The sequence below is a fragment of the Ovis aries genome, chromosome 9, assembly GCF_016772045.2.
Source record: "Ovis aries strain OAR_USU_Benz2616 breed Rambouillet chromosome 9, ARS-UI_Ramb_v3.0, whole genome shotgun sequence".
Classification (NCBI taxonomy): Eukaryota; Metazoa; Chordata; class Mammalia; order Artiodactyla; family Bovidae; genus Ovis; species Ovis aries.
In genome coordinates, this window is record NC_056062.1 from 80,523,842 (window position 1) to 80,542,720 (window position 18,879).

Here is an 18,879-nt window from a genome sequence, read left to right on the forward strand (position 1 = left end):
TCTACCATCTGATCAGATATTTCTACTCTCAGGAATTATCCTAAGGAAATACTCTAAAAAGAAGGAGAGGCGGAATGTTTACTTCTGAATTAAGGCAAAACCACTGAGACAATGTAAATACACCTACAAAAGGATAGCTATGTCAATTATGTCTCATACATTAATTTTCTCAACATAGCCATTAAAAATCATATTCCACAGAACAATGAGGAAGAATGTTTGGACAACACACTGTATTTAAAAAGTATATATTGCTTTAATATTTTCTAATATTACAACTCTCAAAATCTCAAATCAATAGAAAAATGAAGAGTTAATTGGTGAGGCTGGTGGCTTGTGAATGATCTTGTTCCTAATTACTGTTATATTTTCCCAACATACATACGCTGCTAAAGCCACAAACAATGGAAATGGCCAGGAACCAGCTTCCAAACATCAACAGTACTTTTAACAGCTAATATATTTAAACAGACAGCTACATACACGTAGAAAGAGCCTAAAGAAAGCGTCATGGAAGTATACAGGTCTATAAGTGACAAACATTTTAAAAAAAAAAGTGCACACTTCAGGAAAGTGCCCCAGAATCACACCACAGTGCTTTGGTCACTCCTGATCCAGTTTATCTAAAGCCATAAAGGCAAGAGGTCTAGCAAAATGGATATTTAATCACAAGATTCTAGGTTCTAAAATGCCCTGGGTCTCATTACCCATCTCATTAGTTACACTTTGCTTCTGGGTTATTTAAAGCAGGGAAGACACTTCACGTCTAGGTGTGGCTGTTGGTGCCCCAGTCAACAATCTTCCTTCCTGTCTAGTCCCCACCTGCAGTGGCCACTATCTGACCTGGAAGCACTGTGCCTGGGGACACACTCCAGGGCTGATGTGCCAGTGAGCCCTAAAGATGTTTTGAGTTGCTCCCGGTTTTCAGGGCACATTCTGTTACATTCCCTGATAGCTCAGTTGGTAAAGAATTGGCCTGCAATGCAGGAGACCCCGGTTCAATTCCTGGGTCAGGAAGATCCACTGGAGAAGGGATAGGCTACCCAATTCACTATTCTTGGGCTTCCCTGGTGGCTCAGCTGGTAAAGAATCGCCTCCAATGCAAGGGACCTGGGTTCGATCCCTGGGTTGGGAAGATCCTGTGAAGGGAAAGGCTACCCACTCCAGAATTCTGGCCTGGAGAATTCCATGGACTGCACGGTCCACGGGGTCGCAAAGAGTCGGAAATGATGGAGCAAGTTTCACTTCACTTCACTCTGTTACATCGATGTTGTCTGTCTGTAAGGAGAGCCTCTTGTTCTCTCTCTCCTTTTGCTGATTCTAGAAAGCCTTGGGTTGCCAAGGTGACTACCTGATCTAGGAGACTTTTTCGATGAAGAAAATGACATGTGACTACTTCCTTACCCTGGAAGACTGAAAATGTGACGGCACTTATCTAAATAAAAGGAACAAAGCTAGACAGAAGGAGATACCTCCAAAGGTGATGAGACCACAGATTTCAAAACTGAAGTCAAACTGTTCTGAAGGGTGGATTTTTAATACCAAGTGCCAAGTCACAGTGGTGGCTCTATTGGGAGCTGAAGCTAATCACATTCTTGATTATCTCCCAGAAAAACATCCTGATTCTGCTCAAGACTCATAGCCTCTGGCCCTGTATTTCTTTTTGTCATAGAAAGGAATTGTTCCTGATCAAACTCTTCAACCAATTAACAAGGAAGGCCAAGCAGCCTTTAAAGAAATGATTTCCTTAACAAAGGAAGCAGGCAAAGATTTAAAGGTATTAGAGACTGATTATGAAATCCACTGTGGATCCCGTATAAAATTCCACAAGAAATGAAACCTGAGCTCCCAGACAAAAGCACCTGTTTCACAGGGAGTACGTTTATAGTCACGTGACCTGTGCCATCTCTTCTGCAAATGCATTTGAGAAAGCACTCATGTTGGTGTTGTCGAGTGTTGTTTATGAGTTATTTATCTGAAGGTAATATTTACAATCTTACCAAAGGAAGAGGAAAGAAGGTGTGTAGACAGCTCAAACTAACATGTGGGGAAAAAACTTCAAAAATCCAAAAGGTAACCTAATCCCCACCACCCAGCGCTGCCTTCTGTCTTTCTGATCAGCATCTATGGAGACATTCCAACATCCTGCTGATGGAATCCTATACTCTTACGATACAAGGGTATGGAAGATGAAGGGAAAAGGGGAGCCTGCAAGATGGTAAAATTACATGCGCAATTAAAAAATAATATTTAAGAAATGCTTTCGAGAATATATTTTTTTGAAAAGAGCCCATCATTATTATTTTGTGCATCCAAGTGAGGCCGATTCATGGTAATTCCCTAGTGATAATTAAAAGTCTCAGTTGGAACACACATTCATAAGCACATTTCATAAGAGAAATAGCACTTCATTTTCTAAAAATACAGGAGATAAAGAAAAGCAAATATCAATCGCTGGGAGTCAAAAACATATCAGATCATCTCAAGGAATTTTTTTCCCCAAGTAAATCCAGTAACAAAGGCTGCTTACCAACTGATTCTATCAGTTCTAAAGCAAGCCATACCAAAGGCCTATGGGGAGATTTAGCGCTCATGGGTACTAAATGTAACAATATTTTCTAAAAATCCCCACATTCCCCAGGATTTTGACTTCTTCCCAAATTAATGGGCCACCCTAGGCCTGCAAATGCCTTCTGCACAGCAACCCATGGCAAGGTCTATGCAAAACGCCCCACCTTCTCAGATGACAGCCACCCAGGGCTGCTTGTTACATCTTCATTTCCGAAAGAGCACAGGTCTTCCTGAGAAGTAGACTGGGGAGCCCAGCCCACATTCCCAGTCTCTCACTTTGTTCCTGTCACAGCCGTTCAAGATGGGACTAGTTTGGGATAGATGTGACTGCTCCAGGCACCCTGCCGCCACGCAGTGCCTCTGCCCACAGAGTGGAGTTTATTATTTAACTGGGACAACAGCAGCGGGCAGCCTGATTAGAGCTCACTCCTGGTGCTCGGTGTAAGAGGCCCATGGAAGACGCGTCCACTCCTCACTGGCCTCCAGGCAGCAGTTGGGGGTGTGGAAACTGGGGACTATCTGTTTCTATGCCTCCTTACTTGGCCTGAACATCCCTGCCTTTGGCCAATGCTTTGGAACAGAGACTGACTTTCATCTCTCTTTTCCGGCTGCTTTACACACCACTGGTAGAAAAGTCACTTGCTTCTTGCCTCTCCTGCTTCGGAGGCTGAGGAATTCGGCTGAATGATTGCAGCTGCCACGGTAACCTCTTTGGCACGCACTCCGACACCCCCTCACCTAATAGCCTTTCTCACCGCCTGCCCTGGCTCGCCAGTGCGGCCACAAGCCCTTCAAGTGGTCACACTGCAGCGCAGCCCCCATGGAAACCCGCTTGGAACTGTTCAAGCTCATAGCAAAGAAGGAGGTTTTTAATACAGATTGTTCTTTTTAAATCCTTTACAAAAACAGCTGTAATCAATCGTGCTGGGGGGGCTCTGTATAAAGCTGCCACTCAGAAAGCTCTAATATTGATTCTTTCCCCTTGCATGGCTTTTAAGAAAACAACCCCATGTGAAGAAACCATAATCAATTTCTCAAGACTTTGCTAACATGAAACAGTGTCTGAATTAAAATATACTTTTTAAAATTAACTGAAAACCATAGTAAATATAAGAAATCCATCCATTACCCTGCCTTTTATTCGAGGGCTGATGTGTTCGTTTTTAAAGCAAAGTCAATTGAACAAATGCAATAATTATTAAATACTGACTAAATCTCAGCAACTTTTCTGAGAGTTGTTTAGCAGGTGACACTAGCTGAAAGATTAAAGGGAAATCCATCTTCATTTGAGGTCTGGCATTTCCAGTTCTTCATTTGCAAGATAATATACTATTTTCTCTGTGCCTATTCTTAGAGAAACTATCAATTGTAAGCCTGTGTTTATAGACAGTCATGATTCCAAGTGGTCACATCCTGACTGGACGTCCAAATACCAGAATATTTTAAGCCTTTTCACAGGAATTCTGGTTGATATATTATTCTGTCAAATTTGCCTTTCCACATGAGGCCCCTTAGAAGCCTGAGCATGCCAAAAGGTGAAAAGTCAACATTTAAAGCTGCACTGTGCAAACAGAGCAATTTGGTGCTTTCCGTTGAAAATTCTATTAAAAACCCTCACCAGCATCAACAGCCAATTTCGAGATTAGGCATTAAGGAAAAGCACAATTTCATATAATGTCTGTTATCTGGACTTCAACATAGAAGAAAAAAACCTGAAGACTTCAGTAAAATGCCATACATAAAACGAATACAGAACTGAGATCCAAGCAGACTGACAACCCATAATACTTTGTGTCAGCATGGCACTTACCGTGTGAATGAAATTAGATCTGAGCAAATCCAAGAGCTAGCAAAAAAGAAGGAAAAAAACACACAAGAAAACTGCCATTTGCTTTTGCTCCCAAATAAGAGTAATTTCAATTTCAAGGGAGAGAACTACAATTTCTGTGGCAAATATGTGATATTCGGTCAAGATTCACATTCCTGGAATTCAAGGACCACAGGATTTTACTCAGGGATGCGTGTACAATTTGCAAGCTTATTAGTTGAGAAGTTTAACTCCCTTTCCACACCCACCCCAACCCCTCAAATTAGAGAAAGCCCCTGCTTTTTCACCAAACTAAATAAGCAAGAACTCAGGGTTCTGTAAAAGTCCTTAACACTAGCTGATCAAGGGCCTAACCCTTTGTCAAGCTGGGCCTCCTGGGGTTGTCACACAAGGAGGATTTCACAGCTTCACTGCCCTGGGCAGCCTTTTTATCCCTAGTAAGTTATTTTAAGCAACTTTGCTCCAGCAGACAAATCTCTGGCCTTCCTCTCTTCCATTGTAAAACTGCTGCAGCACAAAACAGCTAAGCCTTAAAGAGAAACCAGAATCGGCCTGGTCAACTCACTTCAATCCCATCCTTCTATTTGAATGCTCTAGATCAGGGCTGTTCGACAAAACTATCTGTGATGATGACAATGCTCTAGATGTGCTTTGTCCAATGTGGAAGCCGCTAGACACATATAGTTATCAAGCGGTTGAAATATGGCTGGTGCAACAGAGGCACTGAATTTTTTATTTCATTGTTAATCAATTCAAATGGAAATAGCCACATGTGACTGGTGGCTACTATATGGGACACTGCAATGCTAGGGAGAATTTTTAAACTGTTGTTAGAAGCCTGGGCATATCAAAGTTGTCTGCAGTTAGTTGCTGGGCTAAGCGGCTGTGGGGTTAAATGCTCTATCCTTAAACGATAACTGCACATTAGCAGAAATCAGTTCCTAACACAGAATTGCCTTTTCCATCACAACACTCCCTTTGTACTACACACCTATCAGAAAAAAAGTAAGGATTCAATCTAAGCCATTTAATAACTACTAATTAACCAAATACCTAATATGTGCCAAAAAGTTCTATTATCTGTTTAAGAATAACAGTAATGACTAAAGAAAGTGAATGGATAAACAAAGTGTGATACAGCCAAACAATGGAATAATATTCAGTGATAAGCTAAAATGAGCTAGCAAGCCACTAAAGGACGTGGAGGAAACATATATGCATATTACTAAGTGACAAAAGTCTGTCTGAAAAGGCTACACAGTGTATGATTTAAACTATGACATTCTGGAAGAGCCAAAACTAGAGACAGTAAAAAGGTCAGATTTTCAGGGAGAAGGAGGAATGGATGAACAGGTGGAACACAGGGAATTTTTAGGGCAGTGAAACTATCCTGTGGAGAACTGTAATTGTTAATACTTGATATGATGCATTTGTCAAAACCCATAGAATGAGGACTTCCCTGGTGGTCCAGTGGCTAAGACTGCACTCCCAATGCAAGGGATGTGGGTTCAATCCCTGGTCAGGGAACCAAACCCCACATGGAACAACTAAGAGTTCGCAAACCACAACTAAAGATCCTGCATAAGTAAATAAATAAGAATAAATAAGTAAATAAATAAGAATAAATAAGTAAATAAATAAGCATTTTTTGAAAACCCATAGGAATATACAACACGAAGTGTGAACCTTCATGCAAACTGTGGACTATAAGTAATGATAATGTATCAATATTGGTTCATTAATTACAACCAATGGGCGCAACAATAAGGGAAATGACAGAGTGCTGGGAGATACATGAACCTACATAGTATCTGTTCAATTATTCTGTACATCTTAAAATGAACTCCCCCAAAATAGACTCTATTAATTATCATGAAATCCAAATTTCTGGAGAATTCTTGCCCATATATCTCTCCTGAGCTATGCTCCCTTCCAGAATAACAACACACGTTTTTGGCAAACCAGCACACACGAGATGGTTCCTCGGTGCTAAAAATGTGTGTACACGGCTGCATTGAAGCAACGGCAGATACAATTAGCTACATGAAGAAAATGAGACCTTCTGGACTTCTAGGAGTGATGAGTGGTCCATTCACAGCAGTGATGGGTGTCTGCATTCATGCTTATTAATTCACTGTTGCCTCCACTGCTGCATGAAGCAAGTAAGGAAATAGACAGGTAAATGCAATCTTCTCCTGGAGAAATGTCTACACGACTGCAACATTGTTCTGTCCCCTGAGCCATCACAATCACCCAGAGGGTCTCTGACGCACCAATAAACTACAGGAAATAAAAACTCTTGTATAGCCTGGTTTTGAAAAAAATTATAAAAGACATTCTTAGGACAACTGGGGAAATTTGAATGTGGACTGGATATTAGAAGATAGTATGGACCTAGAATTAACTCTCTTGGGTAAGACTGTTTTCATATAAAATACTGTCCTTACTCACAGGGAGTGCATACTGAAGTACTCATGGATGAAATATCCTGATGGATAAATTTTACTATCAATAGCATAACCCTCCAAAATCTACACACAAATAAAGCAAATATGACTTCCAATTACTGAATTCAGGTGGAGGACAGTCTTTCAACTTTTACGTATATTTAAGAATTTTCATAATTAAAAAGTTTTGGGGTAATGGGGGAGACAATTCCAGCCGAAAACATTTCATATGACACCGAGGCTGATCATAACGTAAACAGTTCATCACTAATGGGTCAAGAAAGGGATGTTTTCCTAACTGGAAGGACGAGTGGATTGAACTTCACTGAAAAGTACAACAGCCTGTGTTAAGCTGCTTCAACTAACTGGATCCACAAAGGGCCACATGGGAAGAGGGGAGGTGATCAGATAAATCTTCCAGAAGAAAAGAAGGTCGTGAATTTGAGAGATAAACTACAGACCTAAAGAATTTCCACCTCTGAAGACAGAGAAGGGAAAGACATGGGGATAAGAGAGGCATCTTCAGAATAAGGGGGGGGGGAATACACCTTAGATTGGAACTCCCTTATCAGAGCCAGGTGTGCAGATAAACTCTTAGGTGTCCTTTCTTTGGACAAACAAGTATCCAACACACAAAGACAGGAGCAGGGCATTTTCATACACGGGGTGGGGGGCTTCATGGGATTCATCATTCAAAAGGCAAAAGAAACCAAATTGGAGGCAAAAATTCCAGGCTGTGAGTGGCTCAAATATTAGCACCAGGAAAACAAAACTACCTCCTTGAGCACATAAGTGACAGGAAAGTTATCAAACAGCTGTGTCAAGGGAAAAGGATTCAGAACTTCCCATTTCCATCCTCACCTTCCCTCCATTTAATTCAACAAGAAATTGCTGGTGGCACTGAGTCTTAGAAATTATTATATATTAATATATGAAAAGGGTGATTTGCAAATTCAAGCTGTACACTTCTGGTTTGTGTCCTTTCCTGAAGGCACTGGGCTTCAGTAAAAAGTTGGCTAAAACAGACCAACCAATAAAGAGAGCAACCAGAGTCTTAGAGAATAAATCCTTTCCCCTGGTCATAGCCTTCTCTCTCAAGACAGGTTTGCATTTCTAAGACTCACAGCAGGTAGATTGTGGGGTCCTTTTTCAGGCACTTCTATATATCTGAGCATGCAGACTCTGGGAGATAGTGAAGTTAGGGAAACCTGGCATGCTGCAGTCCACAGGGTCGCAAAGAATCAGACACGACTGAGCAACTGAACAACAGTAACTCAAAGATGTCAAAACCCGCTCAGGAACACATTTAGCAGGCTTTGCATCTTTCTGAGGAAGGGGCAAAGCAAATCCCCACAGTGGGAGAGAGGCTTGGATTTCCAGAGGTTTCAAACATAACATGTAATGCAGTAAGTTCTAGGTGGTTCTTGAATTTTCCAGATCATAACATATGGACAGAAGTGTTCAATGTCTTTCTCACAAAACAATAAGACTAACACCTCACAATCTTCTGTGGAAAGCTGTTAGATGACTCTGGACAGGAGTGATCTCAGTCACAACAGGGTAAGAGCCTACAGCCTGCAGGGCCAAGAGGCCCGGCTTTGTTACTTTTCGGCTAATGGACACGGTAACCATGGCTGATCGCTCCCAGCTGGTTGTTGCTGAGGGTAGGGGGAGGATGTGGACGGCTGCTTCTGCCAGGAATATTTAGGGACAATTCTGGAGTAAACTCTGAGTAGTGAAGTGACAACTCTGGATAAATTCCTGGTGAGATGGCTGCTGCTGTATACGTGCTATGCTGTGCTTAGTCGCTCAGTGGTGTCTGACTCTTTGCAGCCCCGTGGACTGCAGCCTGCTAGACTCCTCTGTCCATGGGGATTGTCCAGGCAAGAATACTGGAGCAGGTTTCCATGCCCTCCTCCTCCAGGGAAATCTTCCCAACCCAGGGATTAGAACTTAGGTCTCCCGCATTGCAGGCAGATTCTTTACCATTTGAGCCACAAGGGAATCCCAAGGATATTGGAGTGAATAGCCATTCCCTTCTCCAGGGGATCTTCCCGACCCAGGAATTGAACCAGGGTCTCCTGAATTTCAGGTGGATTCTTTACCAGCTGAGCTACCAGGGCAGTCTACAGCTATATACACGTGAATCATATGTAGGCTGATAAAGTGGATGAATTGTGGTGACAGTGACCTCCTTTCTCTTCACCCCAAGTTCCCAAGGGCAGACTCCAGGTCTCCTCATGGCTCAGCTACCCATCCAGGGTCTTTCCTAAAGATCCAGTCTGTGGTCCAGCCTTGCCAAATCCTCAGAGATGCCGTCAAGTTGAGAAGACCCAGGGCTAAAGGTGCCTGGCCACCCTGTATCCACTGAAACCAAGAGATAATTTGTTCACTTCTTGAGCACCTACTGTATGCAGGATGCTATGGGAAGTACTGAGACCATGAGGCTGAAGGTGAGATGATACCAGCTAGGCACGGGGAGGGGGTTGGGGGAGGTTTAAGGGGCTGGAGGGAAGAAGGGAAACTGAAGGAAGAGAATGCCAGCTTTTAGGGGACCAAGACTGGATGGGAGGTTATTCAGAGGAGTCTTAGTTCCACACTATGGAGGGCAGCATGTGCGTCCAGGAACAGGAATGATAGTGAGAGGAGGCTGTGTAAAGGGGCAGGTCATGAAGGGTCTTTGGGGAGAAACTAAAGAATTTTTATTCTGTAAGTAAATGAGGGGCTTAAAGGAGAAGTTCACATTTGTGCTTTGGGAAATATCAGGTTAGATCTAGTGCAGGTGATGGATTAGAGGGGCTGGACTGGAGCCACGGTTGATGAGTCAAATTATGGCAGCAATTATGTAAGAAGTCTCAGGTAGACAGACTGGATGGCATTAATGTGGGTAGAACCTGTAGGACCTGACAACTGATCACATGAGGGGTAAGAGGATCTAATGACTTTTTAAAATGACAGTAGTGGTTGCTATCCTTACAGTGCATTTGTGTACCAAATTTAAACGGATGAGACCCCCAAATATTCACAACATAGGGCAGGTATTAATTAGCCCCATTTTATAGCTGAAGAATCCTGAGCTTTAGTGATCACATGGTGAGTTCACCATCACTCACATACAACCCTAACACCTAGGACTGGAATGAGGGGTAGAGTCCTTCACTGAATCAGAAATACAGGCAGAAGCAGGCATGGGGTTCCCACAGCAGTGGTTTGAGATTTGATGAGCTTGGAGACGGAGCAAGCAGGACGTGCCAGTGATACCTCTAGGGAGAGAATCAGAAATGAAACTTGATGGGTGACAGATTCCTCCCCTTATATTAAATGAATGGATTTTTATAGTCCATTGGGCCATGCTCCAGACAGTTAGGCAACACGGGAGTTAGAAGGGGCTTATGAGATTCCAACCTGAAATCAGTGCACCCAGACAGAAACTCAGAGGCTTAGTTCATCTCCTTTTGGGTAAAATGAGAAAAAAACAACACCTGTCTCCCGGATTTTATGGGAAAATTAAAGAGAGGCAACCTGCGAACCAGCACTGTAAACTGGAAAATAAAAACCCAATGGATGATTATTTATAATTGTGTAGATTTTCTCTTTTAGGCAGATCAGCTACCACTTTATTGATTAAAAAAAAAAAAAAAAAAAGACTGTTACTCAAACTCAGGCCAATCTGGGGAGCCACACAACTTTCTTAATCTATGTCATAATGAAGCCAGGGGGTCACAGTGATCTGGATAACCTTTATATAAAACAAACCAAACAAGCTTATCAGGACCGAAGAACAAAGGAAAGGCTCTGTAACTCCCCTAAACACAACTCCACCTTCATATGAGCTACCCGAATATGGAGTTCCTCGTGTGGTTAGAAAGTGGTGAATGAACGCAGCTCATGACTTCTGTTAGCTGACCATTTGACAGTAAGCAAAGATGACACAACAGTGACCCACAGAAACAGATCACAGTATGCAGAGCTGAGAGATCTGCTGGAAATTACGGGACAGATTCCTGCTTTGTGGCTCAGACATCAAAAATGACATCACATGCCTCCACTGTGTTTAGAACATTAGCTTGCACAGCACCTAGGCTACCAGGAAAAGATGTCCAGTCATCCCAGGAGAGCACAACACATCCAGACAACTTTTAAAAAATTATATTTATTGATTTTTAATTGATTGGTGATTGCTTTACAACATTGGTTGATTTCTGCCATACATCAACATGAATCAGACGTAAGGGCACAAATGTCTCCTCCCTCTTGAACCTCCCTCCCACCCCTCTAGGTTGTTACAGAGCATCAGGTTCAGGTGGAGTTCCCTGAGTCATGCAGCCAATTTCCAGTGGCTATCTATGTAACACGAGTTAGTGCATCTGCTTCCGTGCTATTCTCTGCATTCATCTAACCCCTCCTTCTGCTCCCTGGGCCTTGAGCTTCTGCCCCAAGGGAGGGAGGGAGTCCTGAAGGAGGAAAAGTTTTCACAGAAGAGGAAATCCCCCTCACAGGCAGGACCAAGGGGGAGTTGCGGAACCTCAAAGAGCTGTGCAAAAGCGGGGGCTCAGAAGACAAAGAACAGACAACTTTTAACGCCCCACACAGCCCAAGGAATCTGCACTCCCCTCTTCCCTCTCTACCACCTGAGATGCCCCAAGGCCCAAGGCAGTAATCTTTATCCCTAGCTGGACTCAGTGGTCCCCAGCAGGTGGCCAGAGAGGTTTCCAAGGCCAGAGACTGTTTCCAGAAAATGAAAGATTTTAGGTATTAACCATCTTCCTCTTTAACATGAACAAACATTTTCCACCAGGGGCTCTGGAACCAAAGATGATTAAGGAAAAGATTTGGCCTGCAGCACCTCTGGTGGGCTCACCTCTCCTTGTCTCCGGGTCCCTGCTCCAGGAGAGGCGGTAATAACACACCTCAAGACCACCTTGGTGGCCTCGGGAAGCAAAGCACGGCTGAGATACGACCTGGGCCGGCGCTGATGGCCTTTAATACAAGGTTAAAGCACCCCAACTTGCCTTTCCTACAACCCTCCCCAGCTACGGGGAAGGTCAACCCTTCCATTTACCTGTCCTGAGCCAAGGCCTTTCCAGAAGGAAAAGTTCCCCTGTGCGATAATAATAAATGCCCCCAGTGACTTGATAGAGACAAGAGATGCAAAGGTACTAATGATACTATTATCTCTTCTTCCAGGTTCCAAGAATCACCAAGCTGACCAAGACAAAGGTTTATCAAATAGGAAACATTCCAGAGACTGCCTCCAGGATTGTTTTTCATTCCTTGTGACAGCGTCAGCTTGTGATCATCTAGGTTTTCTTCCGTTTCCACACAGACGTGTTGTCAGGCCCTGTGTGCTCTGCAAGACAACGGGACGGGGCGCTGTCCTCCGAGGAAGCCACCAAAGAATAAGTAATTAGAAACAATCTAAGTGCATTCTTCGCTTGCAGAAAGGGCACATCCCGGGTGAAACAAATCCCACTATGAGGTCTGATGAGAGGAAATTACCATTTTGTAGGTCAAAAACATCAGCAACTTTGTATGGTTTCATCTATACATAATTTGCATTTTTTAATTGCATTGTTTCTGTTCTCAAATTGAGCAGAAGGAGTACCTGAACTCTTCACCATGGCCTGTAAGGCTGCAGGATCTGCTCTGTCCTTATCTCACTCGCGCCCCCCACAACAAGCACTCCCACTTGTTTCCACCACAGGATCGTTGCACTAGCTCTTTGTCTGCCTGAAACTCTCCCTCAGGCTTCTTTGCGGTCAATTCCTTCTCATTTCAGAGGACTCATCTTTCTTTTAGCAAATCTTTTCAAAAAAGGCCTTTCATGACCGTCTTACCCACCACTCTTTATCCCAACACACTCCGAAAAGACTATAATGCAAACCACATGAGTAATTTTTAAATTTTTAGCAGTGAAATTTTTCCAATTAAATTTATCTGTTTGGCTTTTTAAAAACTGTGATTAAAACGGACATAAATTTCACCATTTTAACCACGTGGGGAGTGTATAGTTCAGCGGCATTAAGTACCTCACACTGTCAAGTAACTATGACTACCTTCCATCCCCAGACCCTTTTCATCATCCCAAACTGAAATTCTCTAGCCATCAAACAATAATTCCCCATTTCCTGCCCCTCCAGCCCCTGGGAACAACATTCTACTTTCTGTCTTTGGAATCTGCTTATTCCTCATATAATACATGGAATAGACAATATTTGTCCATGGTGTCTAGCATATTTAACCTGTCATTTATTTATTATGTTTTATTTACCCCAATACGTAAACAACTGGCTTCCCTGGCAGCTCAGTGGTAAAGAATCTGCTTGCAATTCAGGAGACACAGGTTCAATCCCCGGGTCGGGAAGATCCCCTGGAGAAGGAAATGGCAACCCATTCCAATATTCTTGCCTGGAGAATCCCACGGACAGAGGTGCCTGGCAGGCTATATAGTCCATGGGGTCACAGAAGAATTGGACACGACTTAGCAACTAAAAACATAAACAATTTATTTAAGATGTAATCAATGTAAAAAATGGGATATTGATAATTTTCTTTTCATACTAAGTCTCTAAACTGCAGTGTGCATCTTACATTTTCAGCTCTTCACAGTGGGGAGTGGCCGTGATTCACTTACTCAGCGTTCAAAGGTATGCAGCCGCCATCGTGGATAGCATAGGTCTACCAGGTCACCTTTTTAACTTTTTTCACTTACTTTTCTCTAGCCAAAATTATTTTAACTTTTATGTCTATGCTCAGCAGAATATAAGCTCCTCAAGGTAGGGCCTGTGTCTTCTGTGTTTTGTTTGTATGTTTTGTTTTCTGCTCTAAGCCAAGCATATATTAAATAGAACAGAATCATTTAAATTTTTCTAGATAGATGTCTTTAGAGCAGATGTTTTTACAAATGGAAGACTCCATCTCCAACATATCACTGAGATCCTCTATTATCTAGAAGGGCAACATCCCTGGAGACCACCAGTAATCAGATGTTCCCTTTCACAAAAAGGCTCAGGGCAGCATGGGATGCTGGTTAAGAGCCTGGACTCAGCCTTGCCTGGCACATAATGAGCATTCAACGAATACCTATTATTATTACAGGGCCCTCCCCAACTACATTCCAACATTTATAGCTTCATTTAGCAAATACTTAAGAACCTACTGAAGGGTACTGTGTCTACATGGCTGTTTCTATCACAGGAGCTTAAAGTCAGGTAAGAGTAAGCTATCATCCATGGGGCAGATGTCTGCTAGGGATGCTATACTGAACTTTAGGTCCCCACAACAAGGAAATCTAACCTAGTCTTGGGATAGGGGGTCAGGAAAGACCTTCATGGAGGAAAGGATCTCTAGGCTTAGTTAATAAGAAGGAAGAAGGGGGAGTGAACATAGAAGAACATTCCACCTAAGCAACAGCCGCATGTAACTCCTCACCGTTCCCTGATCACGGAATGACTTCATTACTCCTCGTGACTCTCATTTCTATTATTCTCTGACTTATGTCTTCCTATCCCCACAGACAAAGAGTTTCCCTCATCACCTGCTTCCCTACTAAGCACAGAAAATATTCAGGACATGTTTATTGAATGAATTAACTTTCCCCTATTTTTTCCTTAGGAATAAAGACCCACTTTTCCAAACTGGCCGCCTAAGCCATGGTTCTCCACACGGTTTACACCAACTAGCTCCTGGCTTCAACAGACTCATGCTCAATTTACAGTACCAAACCAGTTCACATTCTTCAAACTTGCAGATACAAGAAAAGATGCCTCTAACTCAATCTCTGTGGTGTTTATTTCCCACCTACGAATCAAGAACACCAAGTGAGACTTCCACCTCCAGGTTTTGCCTCAGGCAAGTCATTGAGCCTGTCTGACCCACAGACATCACCTCTCCAGCCACCTTGCCTGTCTAGCTGACCCACAGGCATCACCTCTCCAGCCACCTTGCCTGTCTAGCTGACCCACAGGCATCACCTCTCCAGCCACCTTGCCTGTCTGGCTGACCCACAGACATCACCTCTCCAGCCACCCTGCCTGTCTAGCTGACCCACAGACATCACCTCTCCAGCCACCCTGCCTGTCTAGCTGACCCACAGGCATCACCTCTCCAGCCACCTTGCCTGTCTAGCTGACCCACAGACATCACCTCTCCAGCCACCCTGCCTGTCTAGCTGACCCACAGGCATCACCTCTCCAGCCACCTTGCCTGTCTAGCTGATACAGACAGAGCTTCAGGGCTTTATCACCAAGTTCTCATCCAACCGTTTTAGCAACTGGACGATTGCTTAGTATCTTCAACAAATTCTGATTATGTTTTAAAGGTACATTATGAAAAGCAAATTCTTTTGAACTGCTTCCTCCCCACTTTTGTTTAAACCAACTTGTGACTGGCCAACAATTTTATTCATTATAGTTACCATTTCATTTTCCACCCCCACAAGATACATTCTTTCACTATAGGATGTGCCAAGAGTAATTAAGTACTTCTGAGTAAGAGATGAAAAACCCACAGGGTTTGCTGCAGATCGGGTTTACCTAGGCCCTACCTCATATAACTTTTAAGACAAAGCAAAACCGAGAAAACTCAGAAGAGACCCACTTTTCCAAAATGGCAGCCTGAGCTATGGTCAGAAAACTCCTTCAAGGAAAAGTTGACAAAGAAAACTCCTTCAAGTTTAGAACCACCTTTACTAGAGTATTAGATAAAGAGTGGGCAATAGCGGCGCAGTGGTAAAGAATCTGCCTGCCAATGCAGGAAACACAAGAGACGTAGGTCCGATGCCTGAGTCAGGAAGATCCCCTGGAGTAGGAAATAGCAACCCACTCCATTAACCTTGCCAGGAAAATTCCATGGACAGAGGAGCCTGGCAGCCTTTGCAGTCCATGGGGTAGCGAAAAGTTGGACACGACTGAGCGTGCACAAAAGGAAGCAGTGGGAAAACTACAGATGTGCAGACCTAGGTTTGAAGCCGAGCAAGAGTTCACAGGAGTTTCCCCTCCTAAAAAGTGAAGAGTATACCTCTGCAACGGTATAATGCCACCTGCATATGTAACAGTGCCTGGCACACAGTCAGTACTCAAGAGATGTTACTCTCGCTCTACTTCTCAGAGTATAGTTGGGTAATGAGGCTTTTATGGAAAAAGTAAGTTTAGGAAAAAAATATCTATGACTACTAAATTACCCTTGTGAACACTTGATCAAAATAAAGATGGCAGAACATGCCAAAACTTAAGACTTTCATAAGAAGTCATTATGAAATCATTTTCTCTTCAAACTGCAACTGAGAAATGAGAATTCTCCCTATCTTTTTGCTACCAGAATTCCCTTAGTCAGACTTTAATGACACTTAATAGAAACTGTTATAGCCATGATAGCTTACTATAAAAGTTTCACTGTGTAGACAGAAATAAAGATATACTTGAGCATACATACATAAACACGTACACACACCCTTCCTTAAATATAAATGCTTACCATGGAATTAACATATGAAAATAATGCCCAAGCTTCTCAAATTGCAAGGTCAGAATGACTTAAAACAAAAGACCACTAACATCTTAGGGAAACTAAGACGAGCAAAAATATTTTCTGTTATGTTACATATGCTTATCAGCTTATTTTCACATGAACCAAATAACTACAATGGTTATTATAAAAGCTTCTTTAGACATGTAAAACATGCCCAAATAAAATCTGTAATGGTTCATACTTAATTATTTTCCCAGAAATATTGTGAGTAGAATAACTCAAAACCCTTTCACAATATTTCTTATCATTCTAAGGAATTAGCTGCAGCCTTTGCTTCCAAAGCCATAACACTATTAATGGTTCTATAACGCCATAGCATTAGGACAAATTAAATGCTCTTAAACAATCAAACAATAATTAAAGGCTGAGAGAGAGTTTAAGTGTTTAAGTTCATGAATTTACCAAAGTCAACTCTAATGCTTTTACATGAACTGTGCTTTCAAATTAAAATTCCCAATTTCTTTAAGAGAAAGCATCTAAGAAACCCACAATAAAGTCAACCAATATAATAAACACTATAACCAGGATAATTACCATGATAAAACACTAGACATTTCATTTCACTGCTTTATGCCATATCTCCACATCATCCAGTGATGGCTTCCCACAGCCAGGTGAGGCAGTTAACGCTCCTGGCACCCAGATGAGGGAGACCAGGCAGTGGGCACCATCAACAGCAAAAGGGGTGCTCTCTTTTTTTCTCCGTCATGAGATGCTCTCACTTCTCTCTGTTCTCACCAAGTCTTCTCATAAGACTTTCAGGATCAAGCAATTCATGGCCAAGAAACAAAAGCAGAACTGTCCGAACGCCCCAACGGATTGGATAATAATGTATAACAGAATCAGGTACAGCTCCAAGAGGAGACACTGGAGAAGAACCGAGCTGGGTCTGTAAGGAGTCGCTCACCTGAGCTGGCACACATATAGATGCTGTATCAAGGTCACCGGCATCTTACCATATCGCTGTGAAAACATCACTACTGTCTCGACAGCCAAATGTGCTTTACTGGGAAAATGATGTGTCTCTTTGCTTCAGTGTTTCTGTATTAGTGAGCTGGCTTGGTAATAAATATATAAGATCTTTTGTTTGAAAAAAAAGAAAAGTGACTCTACGGGGAACTCAAACCCGGGCTCTGTAACAATCTAAAGGGGTGGGATGGGGAGGGAGGTTCACGAGGGAGGGGACATACGTATACCTATGGCTGCTTGATGTTGCTGTTTTGCAGAAACCAACAGAACACTATAAAGCAATTATCCTTCCATTAAAATTACATAAATTTTAAAAATTAAAAAAAAGAGGTACAATATCCTACTATAGGTAGCACAGGGAACTCTGCTCAATTTTATGTTAACAATTAAATGGGAAAAGAATTTGAAAAAGGACAGATGCGTGTGTATATACAACTGAACCACTTTGCTGTCCACCTAAAACTATCACAATATTGTTAATCAACTATAATATAAAATATAAATGTCTTTAAAAAGTATATTAAAAAATGTGAGTCTAGAATCCTACTGAAGATCACACAGCTAATAAGTGATGTAAGGGGCAGAAAAGAAGGCAGACTCAAGCCCAGATCTCCAGAGCATCACGCATATGGCATTCTCCACTTACAGTACGAGTCTTCCAGCGAGTGACAACTCAGGTATTTAAACTGGCTGCAGAACTCCAACTCCACAACACTCTGGGTCATTGATCCCCCAGTCTTCCACCCTTCCCTTTGCACCCCCAAGGGAAACACCATTTCACTCCAAAAGTCTTCAGTTTCTTCATGACCGTTATCTATGAGGCCTGTTTGATCAGACACACCTAGGGCAGGGCTGGTGGAAGGAAAGGTAGCTTTTCCCAATCTATGTGGATGTGTGACGGGGCTACAGTGGGAGTCAGGGAGACTGAGACAGCCACAAGGCAACACTGTCAACCCTGCAGTTACAGCAGTGTTGCCGGTGCTGGCATCACAGACCACTGCCTACCCTGTCCCTACCGCAACAAGCGAGACCACACAAGACCAGTGCTGGGGCTCATGTGCGCTCTGTTTATCCAAAACACTACTAAACCAAGACTCAACCTAAGCTTATTTCCTCCACATAGAGAAACACAGACGATTCTTTTCAGTATGACAACCCCACAGGACCCTGAGATAGCAACTGAATAAAAGATAAAGTCGGACTCAGGGTGGTTTCAGAAATCAGTGTGATTTATCAGGACCTCATTACATGTGTGCATGTGCATGCTAAGTCGTGTCCAACTCTTTGCAACCCCATGGACTGTAGCCGGCCATGCTTCCCTGTCCATGGGATTCTCCAGGCAAGAATACTAGAGTGGGTTGCCAAGCCCTCCTTCAGGAGATCTTCCCAACCCAGGGATCGAACCCACATCCCCTGCATCGTAGGCAGATTCTTTACTGCTGAGCCACTGGGGAAACCCAAAGAGATTCCGTTTCTTATCTAACAAGAAACAAAGGACCTCACTGCACTTACCTATGAAATAAGAGATTGGGCATC

General features: G+C 42.8%; 2 protein-coding genes across 3 annotated transcripts in view; one reads left to right on the plus strand and one right to left on the minus strand.

Annotated features, from left to right (window-relative positions):
- SDC2 (syndecan 2) overlaps window positions 1–18,879 on the minus strand; it is a 121,819-nt gene that overhangs the window by 28,905 nt on the left and 74,035 nt on the right. The gene's annotated exons all lie outside the window — the stretch shown is intronic.
- On the plus strand, window positions 9,288–17,269 carry LOC121820380 (large ribosomal subunit protein eL39-like). The gene is made up of 2 exons (XM_042254557.1): window positions 9,288–9,299; window positions 17,117–17,269. The coding sequence occupies exons 1-2, from the start codon at window positions 9,288–9,290 to the stop codon at window positions 17,267–17,269; spliced, it is 165 nt and encodes a 54-aa protein (XP_042110491.1).